Source organism: Pseudonaja textilis, chromosome 11 (genome assembly GCF_049901715.1).
Source record: "Pseudonaja textilis isolate UNSWEBS1 chromosome 11, rPseTex1.2, whole genome shotgun sequence".
In the NCBI taxonomy this organism is placed as follows: domain Eukaryota; kingdom Metazoa; phylum Chordata; class Lepidosauria; order Squamata; family Elapidae; genus Pseudonaja; species Pseudonaja textilis.
The window spans coordinates 17109649-17125180 of record NC_142000.1 but is presented as its reverse complement, the minus strand read 5'-3'; the positions used below and the strand labels follow the sequence as shown (position 1 = coordinate 17125180).

At 41.5% G+C, this 15532-nt stretch overlaps 1 protein-coding gene across 2 annotated transcripts in view; it reads right to left on the bottom strand.

The window, feature by feature from the left end:
• ADCY7 (adenylate cyclase 7) overlaps nt 1-15532 on the bottom strand; it is a 66229-nt gene that overhangs the window by 40413 nt on the left and 10284 nt on the right. The window contains exons 2-4 of one of the 2 annotated variants that reach the window (XM_087940681.1): nt 4330-4935; nt 2885-3085; nt 898-1059 (exon numbers count right to left, since the gene is read on the bottom strand). In XM_087940681.1, coding sequence (XP_087796807.1) covers nt 898-1059; nt 2885-3085; nt 4330-4500 — 534 coding nt within the window. In that variant the 5' untranslated portion in view covers nt 4501-4935. Of the gene's footprint in view, nt 1-897; nt 1060-2884; nt 3086-4329; nt 4936-15532 lie in introns of those variants that run through there. The other variant, XM_087940683.1, reaches the window with a different exon arrangement.

The window sequence follows — 15532 nt, the reverse complement described above, 5'->3', positions numbered from 1 at the left end:
TAAATTTCATAATAGAATAATTAACCAGTGGAATGGCTTCCCTCTAGTCTAGAAGTTGAAGGTGCTCCACCACTGGAGGTTTGGTATGAGGTCTCCTGCCTGAGCAAGGGATTTTGCACTAGAAGACTTCCAAGATCCCTCACAACCTTGTTATTCTGCGCTCTAAATGAAACAGTCATTCCACCTCAACCAGAAAATGCTTAAACTTTCTACAGGATGTGCTTAAATGCTGAAATCATGCCGCCATCCCGGTGGGAATTAACTTTTGGTGGCCTAACTTGGGCCCATGGTTGCTTTTGTCATTTCAGGACCTCTTCTAGAAGATGCTTGTGGAAAGAAGGAAGAAGGAAACACCACCAGGTTTACCAAAGAAAAAGAGAACATCCAACGACCAATTTGGAATACAACAAAGTACAGAAAAATCTACGTTTACACACATATAGAGATTCGTATTATGCATGCCCCCATGTATTAAAGTTAAAACGTGAGAAGAATTGTCCGAACTTTGAAAGAGTAGTCAATAGAAGGTATGTCAGACTTACAAGCTAGCTAAATTTTACTAATTTTAAAGAAGAAAACATTTCTAATATCAGAGCTTACACAATTTATAATACCTTTTTAATAGAAGAATTGTTCCATTGCCTTTCCTCCACCACCCCCAGAAAAGAACATTGCTTGAGAAATGATGTGGGGGGGCGGGAGAAGGAAAGCAACTTTTTCTTAATTTGCTTCTTAATCCTTTCTGAAACCTCTTCAAGGATTTACACTTCTGCTTTCTTCGTGGCCACCAGCAGGCAGGAAATCGTGCTGGGGTTTCGGTAATTGTGATCAGACGATCCGCCCACAAATGTCCCACTTGGTGTGGTCCAGAGCTTCGGTTTCCCCAAGGTGCCTTACCTGAAAGAGCAAGGTGGGTTGATGCTGGTGGTCTCCGGCTGCTGTAACGCTGAGAACGATAATATGAGAAAGGGCAGAAAGGGAACTGACTATGACAGCGTCTCTCATAGCCAAGGGCAACATGGTGTATGTCGTGAAGATGATGAAGAGAAAAAATGGCACCTGGAAGAAAAACAAGGTTGTATTCGTTCTGATAAATGAAACTCAGATAAGTCAGGACTCTGATGCTTTGTTCAGGTTCAAAAGATCCCCTGACCCAAAGGGGCGTGGCACAAAAGCAACAAAGTCACAAAAGTAGGTAAAGTCCCTTTAATTCCTCCAACTTGGCCCCCGAGGTCCAGTTATCATCAGCTGGAGAAAAAAAACTCTCCCAAGAACAGTTTTTAAAGAGAAGAAATTCAGTCCGAACCTAAAGTACATCTAAATTATAAATAAAAACCAACACAAACCACGCTGCAGCAATTAACGAGACAGGGCAGGATAAGGAATTGCAGACTTCAAAAGATAACAAAACACACACAGTTGGGAGGATGTCAGAACCTAGCTAAGACTTGACAAACAAAGATAATGCACGCTTTGCTTCCAGCAAGGTTCTGTGCGCAAACGCCCTCTTTATCCTGTTTTCCCAACTGCAGCTAATGAAGGGATTCAGGGCCATTTTCTCCCCCATAACCCATGTTGTTCCCTTATCCATTCCTCCCTGAGTGCCCTAGGATGAAGAGGGGGTGGGCCTGGGTCTTCCTCTGAATGCCCAGCCAGACTGTGCCCTTCCCCAGTTTCCTCCACACCACCAGAGCCACATTCTGACTCCCTGTCAACTGTTTGAACTCCCCCTCAGAATCAGATTCCAACAAGGGCATGACAGATCCTTTATTGCAAGGGGGTCTTCAAACTTGGCAAGTTTGAAACTCTGATGAAGAATATGACAATTATCAGCTGCTGTTATCAGTTATTAGCTATCACCATTTCTAATATTTAAAATCCAAAGAACTGTGCATTTTTCTTATCATGCCGATTTTAAAAACTTTATATACTATAAAGGAACAAAATGGCATATATAGGTTTTTAATGTGTGTTTTAATGCCTTTTTTTTCCTCCAGAAGAGAAAAAAAACTACTGAAAGAAAAAAATTAAGAACAGTAATTTAGAAAAGGAACAAGAACTGATTGAATGTATAATTGAAGATGCAAGAGGAAAGTTGATCAAACGTTCTGCAAACACTCAGGTAAGCAGACAAAAAATACCAATGTTTAGAAAAAATAATTTTTAAGTTTCCGGTATAAGTCTCTTGAGACTCAACATAATGCTTTAAATGTTAGCACCCTCAAAAATCTCCATTAATTGAAACAGTTAGCACAAGGCTCTTCAAACTCGGCAAGTTTAAGTCTTGTCAACTTCAACTCCCAAAATTCCCGAGCTTACATGACCGGAGGAGGAATTCTGGGAGTTGAAGTCCACAAATCTTAACGCTGTCAAGTTTGAAGACCCCTGCTTCATTAAGTACATCATATCGGCACTTAGAAAGGTGAAACTAGCTCCAAATTATTCCCCTGCTTAGGGATGGTTCAAAAAATAAGATCTCCCCATGCCATTTTTTCCCTCAGTTCACATGGACTAATCAGTCCAGGTGTATATTCCCACTCAACTTCAACAGGTGTCCATTGAAATGACCTTGGTTCTCACGCCACCTGGTAGATGTTATGGTTAGCCAGCTGAGACACCACATTAAAATGAAATTTCATTGCATAAACTCTCAAAGGGTCACCACCTGCAATATGCATTACATAACAATGACAGAATAAATAAATAAATATTTGTGCCTATACCCACATATATTATATGACACAGGAAAACAACACAGTCTAGTTCAGTTGTATCTGTACAGTGCTATCTGGATGTAGTGAATGAGGGTCATGAAAGGGGTGTTCGGGAGTGCACAGGCACTCTCGGGTGTGAGGATGACATCATAATCAGGGGACAGAAATACCTGTTCCCATCCATCGGGTGTAGGATTGTCGAAAATGGACACGTATCCGATGGCCAGCAGGCTCATCCAGATCACGACTGCAAAGAGCTTCAGCTGGCACCAAAAGTAATACTCGACGTAAACTAAAATATACATGATGATGAAGATGATGAGAGCAATGCTTACAGTGACAACGAAGGCCAGGCGCTGGCCGGTGTTTTTCTGTAAGTAAAACAAAAGTTGGTTTTGAGTTAGAGTTTGTGATAAATTAGCATGTATTCCATTCATCGTTCCTTTTGTAATTCCATGGTGAGATTTTGCTGCAGTCTGTGCATTTTAATCATTTTAAATTACTCATTTAGTTTAATTCACTAATTCACCAACTCGGAAGCTGGTTCCTAATGGCCGAGAAGAAACTTAGCTTAGTCCATCAGATCTATGGGACCGTTCAGCAATTGCTCTCTAAATCTTTTAGGGAGGTCTTTCCCATCGTTTGCTATTAGATCCTGCTAATTGAGGATACAGAAAACATCAGAACATTCTGCTTTTTGGAATTCTGGGAATAGCAATATTCTCAGGGGATCTGGTGAATATCTAGAAAAATATTCTGGAAAAAGAAATAGTTTGAAGTCTCTCATCTCCAGAATTGTAAATCTGGCACATACCTTATCCTCAACTTTTAGAGACAGAGTAGAGAAATATACAAGTAACTAGAATAACAGAGTTGGAAGGAACCTTGGAGGTCTTCAATCTCTTACTCAAGCAGGAAAGCCTACTCCATTTCAAACAAATGGTTGTTATCACAGAAAACGTTAATCAGAAAGTTTCATCATATTTAGTTCTTCCTTCTGATATCTGGCTGAGCTAGAAACTTTTAATAGTTTGTTCTTATAAGTCTAGATCTTTATGCATTAAAAACAACTGCATTCAACCTCAACAACAGTTTCAGAAATGATCACGTTAGAGCTACATGCTTGCTAGAAGCAATCATAATCTGACATTCCTATTCCTATTACATCTAAGATTAAAGTTCTAGGATTCCTTTAAGTTACTGAGCATCTGGAGAAACATTTAACAGACTTAACAGATTCTAGATTCATTTTGATTTCTGCTGTGAAGATATACAGGTAGGAAAAAGCTTCCAAAACATTCTTTGAACTTGAGAGGGGGTTCTTTAAAGCTTAGGTTAAAATGTGCTTGCATTTCTCTAAAAGCAATATCTTTATTTGCAGTTTTTCCCATCATGTTACGCATTTCTTCAAATTCCCTCCGTCAGCTTTCGTATCTTTAGAAATCAACTTTTCCCTAACTGTGCTAGGGAGGACCTGCTTGGAAAAATGCAAAGCCCTGTGCATTTAAACATGATGGGTGAATTCGCCTTCCTATCCTGGTTCGTCCATCTGAAATTAGGAGCCTCCCGTCTTATCCAGAGTCGAAAAACTACGAACAGCAGCACACATACTCACATCGTAAGAGATGAGCACTATGATGAGCGTTGAGCAATAGGCAACCACAATGAAGAGCAGGAAGAAGAGGAGTGGGTGTTGTTGACTTGCATAAAGATACTTCTCGTATAAGGGATCTGTCACCTTGCAACCTTCACTTTCGTTAAGAAAGTATTTGCCTTTGGCTGGCATTTTAATTCCAGGCAGTCTCTACGTCTCTCTTTGCACTGCAGAGCAAGAGAGTGGAACGGTGTTTGGTGTCGTTTCTTTTTTTTTTTTCCTTCCAAGGAGCAAGGATGGGACTCCTCACATTCAAGTCGCTATCAGATCACTCTCCGTTCGCCACGTTGTCAAGGGGCGAGTGGGGTGGGGGAAATGTTGAGCTCTGAATTAGCATCTCTTCTTATAAGGATGAAGCCCTTCGGACCCAAAGCATCAGGTGGCCCCACCTCCTTGGCTCGCTCCAAAGCCATGGGCTACCCACCGAGAGGTCTCCGCATCGTTTTTCTTTTAGACAGCTCTCATCTGGGCGACGGAAAAGCAGGCTGCTGCGGTTTTGCCATCTTCCGCTTTAAGCCTCTTTCACAAGCGGCCGGCAGTTCGATCGGGATGAGCCTGGGATGCAAGCTGCAAAGGGGAAAAAAGAGGCAGAGAGAAAGAGAGAGAGAGAGAGCTTATGAATGAAGGAATGAATGAATGAATGAATGAATGAATAAGCCAGTCTAGCTTTGCTTCGAAAGAAGCACATGTTCTTCGGCAGAACGGTAATTGTTCAATACTACCAAGAAATAACAACAACAATCCAGCTTTTTCCAAGATGTTACTTGTTGGATTGATTTCTATCTCAACTTTATTTATAAATAAACTTCAGGCAGAAAACATACCTAAGACTTCTTCCTCTTCCTTCCTCATAACAACAACCTGGGAGATGGGATGGGCTGAACTCCCAGTCTCTTGCCGATTGGCCCGAAGTCACCCAGCGGCTTTTCAGGGCTAAGGCAGAACTAGAACTCCCAGTCTCCTGGTGATTGGCCCAACGTCACCCAGCCATTTTTCATGCCTAAGGTGGGATAGAACTCACCATCTCCTAGTTTCCAGATGAGCATTTATGATTTAAATTTATATACCTCCCCAAACTCAAAACTGACAATAAATCATAAGAATGTATAGAAACAGTTTTACATTTATTTCATACTTAAACGTTTTAAAAAAATATCCCAGTTCTTCATAATACAACATCCCATACAGGGAGTAACCTAAGTTAGTGAAAACCTCTGACATTTGATTAAAAGCAAAACCTCTTCAAACTTCAGCATGAAAAGTCTTGATCGTCATACAATAGCTCATTGTTGTTATGAACAGTTCACCGTCCGCAACAAATTGAAGAGGTGAAAGGCAAAAGCCTTCTTGAATTTCTCCCTGGGGGCTCCAGCATATTAGGATAGGGATAAAGAATCCACGGATCATATAAACCAGGGGTCACCAACCTTTTGGACCTCAGGGACCACCAAACTCATAATTTTAAATCCCATGGACCAGAGATCCTGGGAAAATCCGAGAGAGAGAGAGAGGGTGAGAGAGAGTGCGAGAGAGAGTGCGAGAGAGAGAGAGAGTGCGAGAGAGAGAGTGAGAGAGAGAGAGAGAGAGAGAGAGACTGACTGACTGACTTTTGGCTTCGTGCAAGGAAAGCAGCAGAAGCAGCAGAAGTCTTTCTTTCTCTCCCCCAAACTCCTCTAGAAATGAGTCTTGGTGAGACTTGTCACGCTGGCGCAGCCTCTTGGAGCAGGAGGCCTTGCAGGGTCCCAAAGACTCGTTTCTGGCGGAGTTTGGGGGAGAGAAAGAAAGACTTTTGCTGCTTTCCTTGCATGCAGCCAAAAGCAGAAGAAGAAAGAAGTGGAAAGAAGCAGCCCAGTGGCCAGGCGCATGGGGTGCGTGGGGCAAGTTCCTCCCCCCCAGCCCTTTCCCCCTTCCCCTCACTACCTCGTGTTGCTCGCAATGCAAGCCTTGTATTCCTGCAGGCCATGTGGGCAGTGCAGCCTTGTGAGATGACCAGGCTGAGACTGAGGGAGGGGTCAAATGCACCATAAGTTACGAATCCTTTCACACCCATAAGAGAGCTCAGTCCAGCTCACCTTGAATTCTCTCTACTCTTATCTCCTGCTAATTTCCCTTGTCTGCTAGTAGTTCAGATTCTTGTAGAGAGCTAGTGGCGGATTAAAGCACTGGTTTAAGCTTATTTTACAATTTATTTTACAATAAATATTTATTTATTTGAACTGTCTGGATCTCCTGATTTTCCTGGCACTGGACAGGAAAACTGCTATCATATCACCCCCTACGCCTACTCTTCATTAGGCTAGACATATCTAGTTTCCTTAACCATTCATCATTCATTGCACTGTCCGGAAGGGAGCTGAAGGTCACCTATGGTTTCTGAAAGAGGCACAGGACAGGTGAGGCAAGGAAAAAAAGGTAAATATTGTATTGTCTTTAGTTAGATTAAGGTGGAAATATCTACCTCTTCTTGACTGATCTCCAAAGTTAAACTGAGTCAGAACTGGTTATTAGCTGGATAAGAGACTATTAAAAAATGCTCATGCTATAGAACAACCTGGGAAGTCAAACTAACATCCTGGAAGAAGATAATGGCAAGTTATTTTTGTACTGCTGTCAAAAGAACACCGCAACATATCAATCTAGTCATCAGAAGTTGAGCTTAATTGAAGCGAAATTTTACCTTATCTTCAAAATATTACCTCCCTACATTTTCAGGAACATTATTTGGTGTTGGAGCCTCTGATTAACCATCTCTGTACTAGTCTATGCTTAGTGTTTAGTCTTTAACCATTATCAGTGGAACAACTAGACATAAGGACAGGTTTTTCCCAAAGGCCATCACTCTGCTAAACAAATAATTCCCTCAACACTGTCCAACTATTTACAAAGTCTGCTTTGTACTATTACTATTAACCTTCTCGTCACTCCTTATCACCCATCCCCTCCCACTTGTGACTGTATGAATGTAACTATGTCGCTTGTATCCTTATGATCTATATTGACTGTTTCCCAGTATGGTTTGATTGCTTATTGTACCCTATGACTATTATTAAGTGTTGTACCTGATGATTCTTGACTCTTGACAAATGTATCTTTTCTTTTATGTACACTGAGAGCATTTGCACCAAGACAAATCCCTTGTATGTCCAATCACACTTGGCCAATAAAAAGTATTCTATTCTATTCTATTGGTGGAACAATCCATAATAGGTGGGTTCGCATGTTGCACCAAACCAACTATGGCTTCCCAACCAACTTGGCTGGGTTACTACATACTAAGCCAAAAATCAAACAAACCACAGTGCACAAATTCTGCCTTCCTATCCAATCCAGTATCTATGCAGACAGATTTTTCAACCCTCTTTTATAAATGTACTTCTCACTTTCATAATGTATGTGAAAGTGTTTTCAAAAGTATTTTTAACCAAGGCATGCTCTGTTGCATTTTAAATGCAAAAAAAAAAGTGCCTCTTTTTCACCTCCAAACAGTGGAGAAATATGTAGAAAGCTTGTTTGCGATTATTTTTAACTATTCTAAATCAGAAAGCAAATACAGTTTGTGATACTGTTCTAGCCTCAATAACCGAGTTATGTCTGTACGAGCTCTTAACACAGAGACAAAAATATATTTTCCTTTCCTTGCAACACTCAATGTGAGTTCACACAATGCAGTAGCCTCAATCTTGGCTTAACAGGAGGTGATTATAATGTTCACATAACACGGTATGTTATAACAAGTACATAATATGGAGGCTTCAAACTGTGTCTTAGCATATTTGGGCAATGACTGAACACACTGAATCACCAACTACCGAACTCCAATTTATCATGTGGTGTGAACCAGTCAATAACTGTGATCTATAATTTTCTTGGAATTAATTGTTCAAAAATCATGAAGTCATAGGAAATAATCACCTTTCTTGCCTCTTCTGCTGAGACCGGGGATGTAAACACAGCGTTTGCTTGCCTCGCCACATATATCCAAGCTTTGTAGATATCGAATAGAACAAAGTTCTCGACAGGCGTTGAGTTTCATCTCCACACATCGCTCTGTTTTTCACACCAAATATTTCCTTTCTCCCAGCATAAGTGGAGAACTTTGTCGTGACTAATGCTAACTTTGACCCACGGTGATCTCTTTACATAAGGTTGCCAATCTGGCCTCTGCATCAATCCCTATCATCAATCAATTCAGATCGGGTTGAAGCTAAAATATATGAAGAATGGTTGCAGGAATTGGGTATGTCTAGTCTAGTGAGAAGAAGGACTAGGGGAGACATGATAGCAGTGTTCCAATATCTCAGGGGCTGCCCCAAAGAAGAGGAAGTCAAGCTCTTCTCCAAAGCACCTGAAGGCAGGACAAGAAGCAATGAATGGAAACGAATGAAGGAGAGAACCAACCTAGAACTAAGAAGGAATTTCCTAACAATGAGAACAATTAGCCAGTGGATCAACTAGCCTTCAGAAGTTGTGGCTGCTCCAACACTGGAGGCTTTTTAAGAAGGAGCTGGACAAGAATTTGTCTAAAATGGTACAGAGTCTCCTGCTTGAGCAGGGGGTTAGACTAGAAGACCTCAAAGGTCCCTTCCAACTTATTTACACTCAAAGAATCAACATCTTGAAGAGCAGGAGTGGATTTTGACAAGGGGTCAAATGCAGAAACACCCGGCAGAAATTTGGACAGAGGTATTGGGTCCCTGGAAAGGCCAAATGTTTGCTTTAGCCCCTCTCTACATACCCCACAAGGAAGGAAAAATAAATTCAAATGACCTTTAAGAGAGCTCTACGTGCAACATCAAGTTTTCATAGTTGGAACTTTTGAAACAGGGAAGTGTGCACAAATGATGATCGGACATCCTAAAGAAGAAAATGAAATTGCTAAAATGTAAATGTTGAATAAACACAATACAAAACTAAGCTAATAAAAAACAGGCAAGCTTTGCAGAGGAGACTAGAGCCAAATACCAACCATTCATCTTATGGCTTTATTTGAAGAGCAACGCTTGAGGACAATTGATATCTTAGGATTTTTTTTGCCCCTGAACCTTTGGACTGGCAAAAGCTACGGTTCATCAAGCAACAAGACTGAAGATGCAGAAATTCAAAATAACTCCAGGCAAACTATATAGTTTGATTGAGCCTTAAGCTTGTCCAAGGGACACTTTCTGCAAATTATGTAAGTCACTTCTTCACTCTAAATATTTGGGGGCAGAGCCCCTTCCAATCCTTTCCCCTCAGGAAATTTTAGAAGCTAAATTAAATTTAAACCTGGCCATGTTTAAACACATTCAACCAGATCAGAGGAAAATACCAGCAGTTACTGTCCTTAGTGAGTTTTAGTATTGTGGGTGTTTTTTAAATATGCTGGTGTGTTGTGCCCAGCAAACCAGTTTGATTCGTGTATGATTTGTTGGTGTTGTGGATACACCAAAAATGGCTTCATTTAATAACCATAGTGTTATGTGAAACACGGCCCTATTTTCCAGTCACCACTCAGGATGAGAGAGAGAAATGAACATCGAAGAATCTAATTTCCGTGTAGGGAAGTAAAAAGCAAAGGATGAGTAGGAGAAATCAAACAGAATGAAGAAGGACCCATTTCAAGCTCATCTAGAATGCTCAGGAACCATCTGGAATGACCTGGAAAGTTCTCCCTCCAAGCCCAGCCCTTAAGATGGTAACCTTCATTGAGGTCGTTATACACTTCAAAGGCCAAGGTGTTTGGCCTGTTAACTTCACAATTTGTTCCAGACAAGAACAAATTTCGTAAGACTGATTTTCATAGAAAGGTAGCTCCAGGGTGCAGCGGAGATTCTCACCACCGCATGGCTGGGATTGTGCTCAAATGGTATGATTAGTTCACAATAACCAGGTTCCTCATTATGGCTCATGGATAGATTTTTTTTTTCCCCTGTCCAAGTCACAGCTACCTTGCAATTGATGGCAACCACAGTACAAATCAATATCCCAATTATTCTTTTTAAAGTTCCCCCTGGCCTTTTTAAAATGGTCCCTCCTTCCTGTGTCCTTGAGGCTAAGGTAGCTTTTCATTACATCCAACCTCACTATGGTCCCCTTCAGAAATATGGGACTACAATTCCCATCTTCACCAGGTAGACAGTCATGCTGGCTGGGAATAATAGAAGCTAGAAGACTATAAATTAAGAAGAATTTGTCCATACTATCAGATCTTCCCAATCTGGGAATCATACTATCAATCTTCCAATCTTAGATCAGGGGTGTCCAACCTTGGCAACTTTAAGACTTGTGGACTTCAACTCCCAGAATTCCTCAGCAAGCTGGCTGAGGAATTCTGGGAGTTGAAGTCCACAAGTCTTAAAGTTGCCAAGGTTGGACACCCCTGCCTTAGATGAATAATGACTAAGCAGCTCATCTTACTACATGCTGAATAAATGAGATTAGTCTGGTGTCCTTGATTTGTGCTGGCTGGGAGTTGTAGTCTATCCACTAAAGCTGGATGACTCCAGGATAAGAAAATTACAGAAATTGCAGTTCCTGATTCCCCAGAGGCTTCCTGAAAATAATTGGGTGACTGAGAAATTTCAGATGTTCTCCTATTGCTACTTTACATTCTGGTCAGCAACCAGAGGTGGATATTCAACAAGTTCTGACCAGTTCTGGGGAACGGGAGCAGAAATTTTGAATGGTTTGGAGAACCGACCAATCCCACCTCTGACTGGCCCCACCCCCATCTATTCTCTGCCTCCCATTGAGTCCCAGCTGATTGGCTGGGTCTTCTTTGGTTGCCCTGCACAGGAGAACGGAGCTGGAAAGCAGGTTAGTGGGATGGGGAGGGAATGGGGGTTTTGCAATATCCTTCCCCTGCCACGCCCACCAAGCCACACCACGCCCACCAAGCCATGCCCACAGAACTGGTAGTAAAAAAAATTGAATCCCACCACTGTCAGCAACGGACAGCCTGCGCGCGCGCACACACACACAGAGAGAGAGAGAGAGAGAGAGAGAGAGAGAACACCCCAAGATCAGGCTCAAAATTACTTTTTTAGTAGCACAACGTTTGTTCGTTTTTGAGATAAGGTTGGGAATGGAAACGGCCTCTTTCCCCCAAAATTCATTACCCAATTTTGGCAGTTGGGTGAAACTCAAAGAGACTTGGGAAAAGATAAACATGGGAGAAGTTCTCCTGCTTGCAATTTTCTCCTTGCTTCATCACAAAACACTAAAAAACAGAACTAACACTCGGCTCCATCCTTGATATGACAGCAGGTACAGTCTTCCCCCAGACCAAATCCATGGGAAAATGACCATCCTTGTTCTATGTTGGAACTTCTTAATCTCAGCCTGTGTGGACTTCAACTCCCAGAATTCCCCAGGTTCCTGTACAGGTAATCCTTGACTTGCACACTTTTCACTGCTGGAACGCACATTCCTAGGATCCTGTCCACTTCCTCGGGAGCTACAGGGTCAAGGCGCATGCGATTCTACCCATCACTCCATTTCTAATACCAATCTAAGGGAAGCTTCCCATTCGTTCATCATTTTATTTCTCTCTTTTTAAAAGGAGGAAAGCAATGATCTACTTCACCAAAACGTCCAGCATGTGGCACGCAGCAAAATGGAATTTGGAATATAAAAATGATGCGAACTTTTGTTTCTACTTGGAAATGGCTTCTGGGGTTTATGCTTGAGGTGGGAATTTGATATATTTTTTTAACCGATTAGATTAGATCGTTTGTTATATAGAAATGGCTAGCTTATACTATTAGGGAAAACTAAAAAGTTGAACTTTTGTTTTCAACAAGGGACTGGAGGCTAAAACATATGAAGAACGGTTACAGGAACTGGGCCTGGCTAGTCTAGTGAAGAAAAGGACCAGGAGAGACAGGATAGCAGTCTTCCAATATTTGAAGGGCTGCCACAGAGAGGAGGAGTGGGTCAAGCTATTCTCCAAGGCACCTGAAGGCCAGACAAGGAACAATGAATGGAAACTGAACAAGGAGAGACTCAACCTGGAAATAAGGAGAAACTTTCTGAGAGTGAGAACAATCAACCCATGGAACAGAAGTTGACCTTGGAAGTTGTGGGAGCTTCATCACTTGAGACTTTCAAGAAGAGACTGGACTGCCATTTGTCAGAAATGGTGTAGGGTCTCCCACTTGGGTGAAGGGTTGGACTAGATGACCTACAAGGTCCCTTCCAACTCTGATGATCTGTTATCACTTCATCCATCTGAGTTTCACTAGATCTTTTCCTTCGTGGAAAAGGGAAATCGGACTTTTCAAACAGGATGAATGTCTGACAAATGCAGAGGAAATATTCAGCACAAAAAATATTCAGCACTTGGATTCTATTATCTTATTCTACTGAACCAAAGAGAATTGGGAGTCAATACCTTTTCTTTCTTTCCCCACTTTTTCCGACACTTTTCCCTTCCCTTTTCCCTCCCCTATCTTTCCTATTATTTTCTTTGGCATATTTGTATCTTATATTGTTAATTTAAAAAAGAAAACGGAAAAGGGCCCAAGCAAAGAAGCTGCTACTTTAAAAAATAGCAGAACACCTACGAAAGCAGGAATCTACACACCAAGACAATCTTTTCTTTTCTTTCTTCTTTTGCAAATAACTAATTTGTCGCTGCTCTTTTGCGGAAGAGTCTGAAGGGGGAAAAATAATAATAATAAGGCTCGCAACGGCCCCGCTATTTAAGCAGCTTTCCAGCTCGCAAAGCACACAGACTCTTCCCTCGCACGGCGATAACCGCAGGCACAAGTTCCGTAGCAACAGTGCAAGAACCAATTTCATTCTGCCTCAAGTACATTTAATGGTTACCTAACAAAGACTGCACTGTAACTGGAGAGCCTTTTTATGTGCACCACAATCGTTTAGCCAGAGCTGGCAAGGGAGGGAGGAGGGGGGAACATGGTTCTCAGCTCAATAAGGGCAACAACAGGATGTATATGTAAGTATATATGTACGTGTGTGTGTGTGTGTGTGTGTGTGTGTGTGTGTGTGTGCGTGTATGTATGTATGTACATGTACATATATATGTGTGTGTGTGTATATGTGTATGTGTGTGTATAGATAGATAGATAGATAGATAGATAGACAGATAGATAGATAGATAGATAGATAGATAGACAGACAGACAGACACATATATCCAGCTCCGGTGCACCCTGTACCTTCTGGATTGTCAACGCAGATATCTGGCACAGGTGTGCTTGAGAAGAAATGATGCTCAACCTAAAAGACCTAAAAGAAAAGGCTAAGCCTAATAAGAGTGCAGAGAAGAGCAACAAAGAGGACTAGGGGACTGGAAGCTAAAACAAGGAAGAACGGTGACAGGAACTAGGTGTGTCTAGTTTGATGAAAAGAAGGACTAAGGGAGACATGAGAGCAGTCTTCCCATATTTCAGGGGTAGTCATGAAGAAGAGGGAGGCAAGCTATTCTCCAAAGCACTTGAAGCAGAGGTGAGTATTGAGCAGGTTCTGACCAGTTCTGGAGAACTGGTAGCAAAAATCACCCATCCAGAATCTGAATTCAGTCAAAAACCAGGCAAGTAATTGAAGCTGTAAAAATTGTGATAAATCAGATCCCACTTGACTTACCACCGTTAAGTCAAGGATTATTACCTGTAGTGCAACAGAATGGATTGCAGAACAGCCCGGAGACAAGATTAAATGGTGCCAGTGTGGCCTTGAACAGATGCCAATGGCTCATATGTACAGTTTTGCTGTTGAAAAGCAACACGTTGAACAATAATTTGAACACACACTGTAGCTCATGAGAAAGAACAAACCTTGGCAAATTCAGCCTCATTATTTGAACATCATCTCAGCCTGCCTAGTAACTTATTTTCTTCGGCTTTCCTTTGGCTGATTATGCTAATTAATCCACAGACAATATATACATATATGTCCTAAAGAGGACTTAAATGGGAAGAAAAGAAAAAGAAAATTCTGAACGGAAATGATTTTAGATTAGAGGAAGGATTGGGTGGAATGGAGTTTTACATCGTCTATTTTCAAATGGCACAAATTTAAAATCCTATTCTATTGTATTCTTCATTCCAATATTCTATTCTATTCTATTCTATTCTATTCTATTCTATTCTACTCTACTCTACTCTACTCTACTCTACTCTACTCTCTATTCTACCCCACCCTACCCTATCCTACCCCATTCTGTCATGGTTCCATGCCATTCCATTCTATTCCTAGTAAACCTCCATAGCTGAGTGTGGACTTGAACTTGTCCAGCAGCCTAACCATTATATTGCTCTGGCTTGGGATCCAAATTTACCTAAGCACATATTCTCCAGGTGTGTTGGACCTCTAAGCCCCAAAACTCTTAACCAGCATACCTGTTGCCCGTCAACTAGGATTCTTGAAACAGTAGTCCAAATACATCAAGAGTGTCAACTAAAAAAATACTCCTTTGGTTTTTTTAGATGCCAGAAAAAGGGAGTGGCGGGGCGGCGGGGGGAACAGTGCATTCCTTAAGTGCCTAGATAATCCCGCTGGCAGCCCAAAGTTGTCAGAGCGCAAGAATATTACTGGAGAGCATGATTGATGACTCTTGGCTATAGATGTGTCCCATTGGAGAATATACATCCAGGGGATGGGGGGAAGACCAGGGTCAAGGGGGAAACGAATGATGTATTTTAGTATCGGCTGCATCCAGCTAACACCAACATGGCCATTTTTAATAAATCAATTTTATTTTCTCTTGGGAGATGTGGCTAGAGACTTATGAGTTGAATGGGGGTGGATTTGTTGGAGTCCTGACCAAGAGGGCATCAGAATGGTTTTAGTATACATCCAGCTCATGTCACTCCATCTCCTTTGAACTGAACTTTATTCTTGGTGATTTGGCCCTAACGTTTTGTTAGCAACATTTAAAGATCTGGTTTCCCACTTCCTTCTTGGAGGTTCTCTTTGCAATTGTTCAGTCTAAACAAGTTTGGGGATTTGTTTTTTTAGCCCTGCCTTGCTTTCTAGGCTGGTTAAGGCGACTTAGGCGCCACCATTAAAACTGGCCATCCTGCTGAAATGTTTTTCAAAGGTGAAAGAACTCACATTTTGTACTTTCTCTATATTTCTCAAAGATCTTTTGCAAAATAAGCTGGACCAGTAAGATTATAAAGTGACAAGTTATGAAGGAACAACAGGTGGAGGAGGAAGAA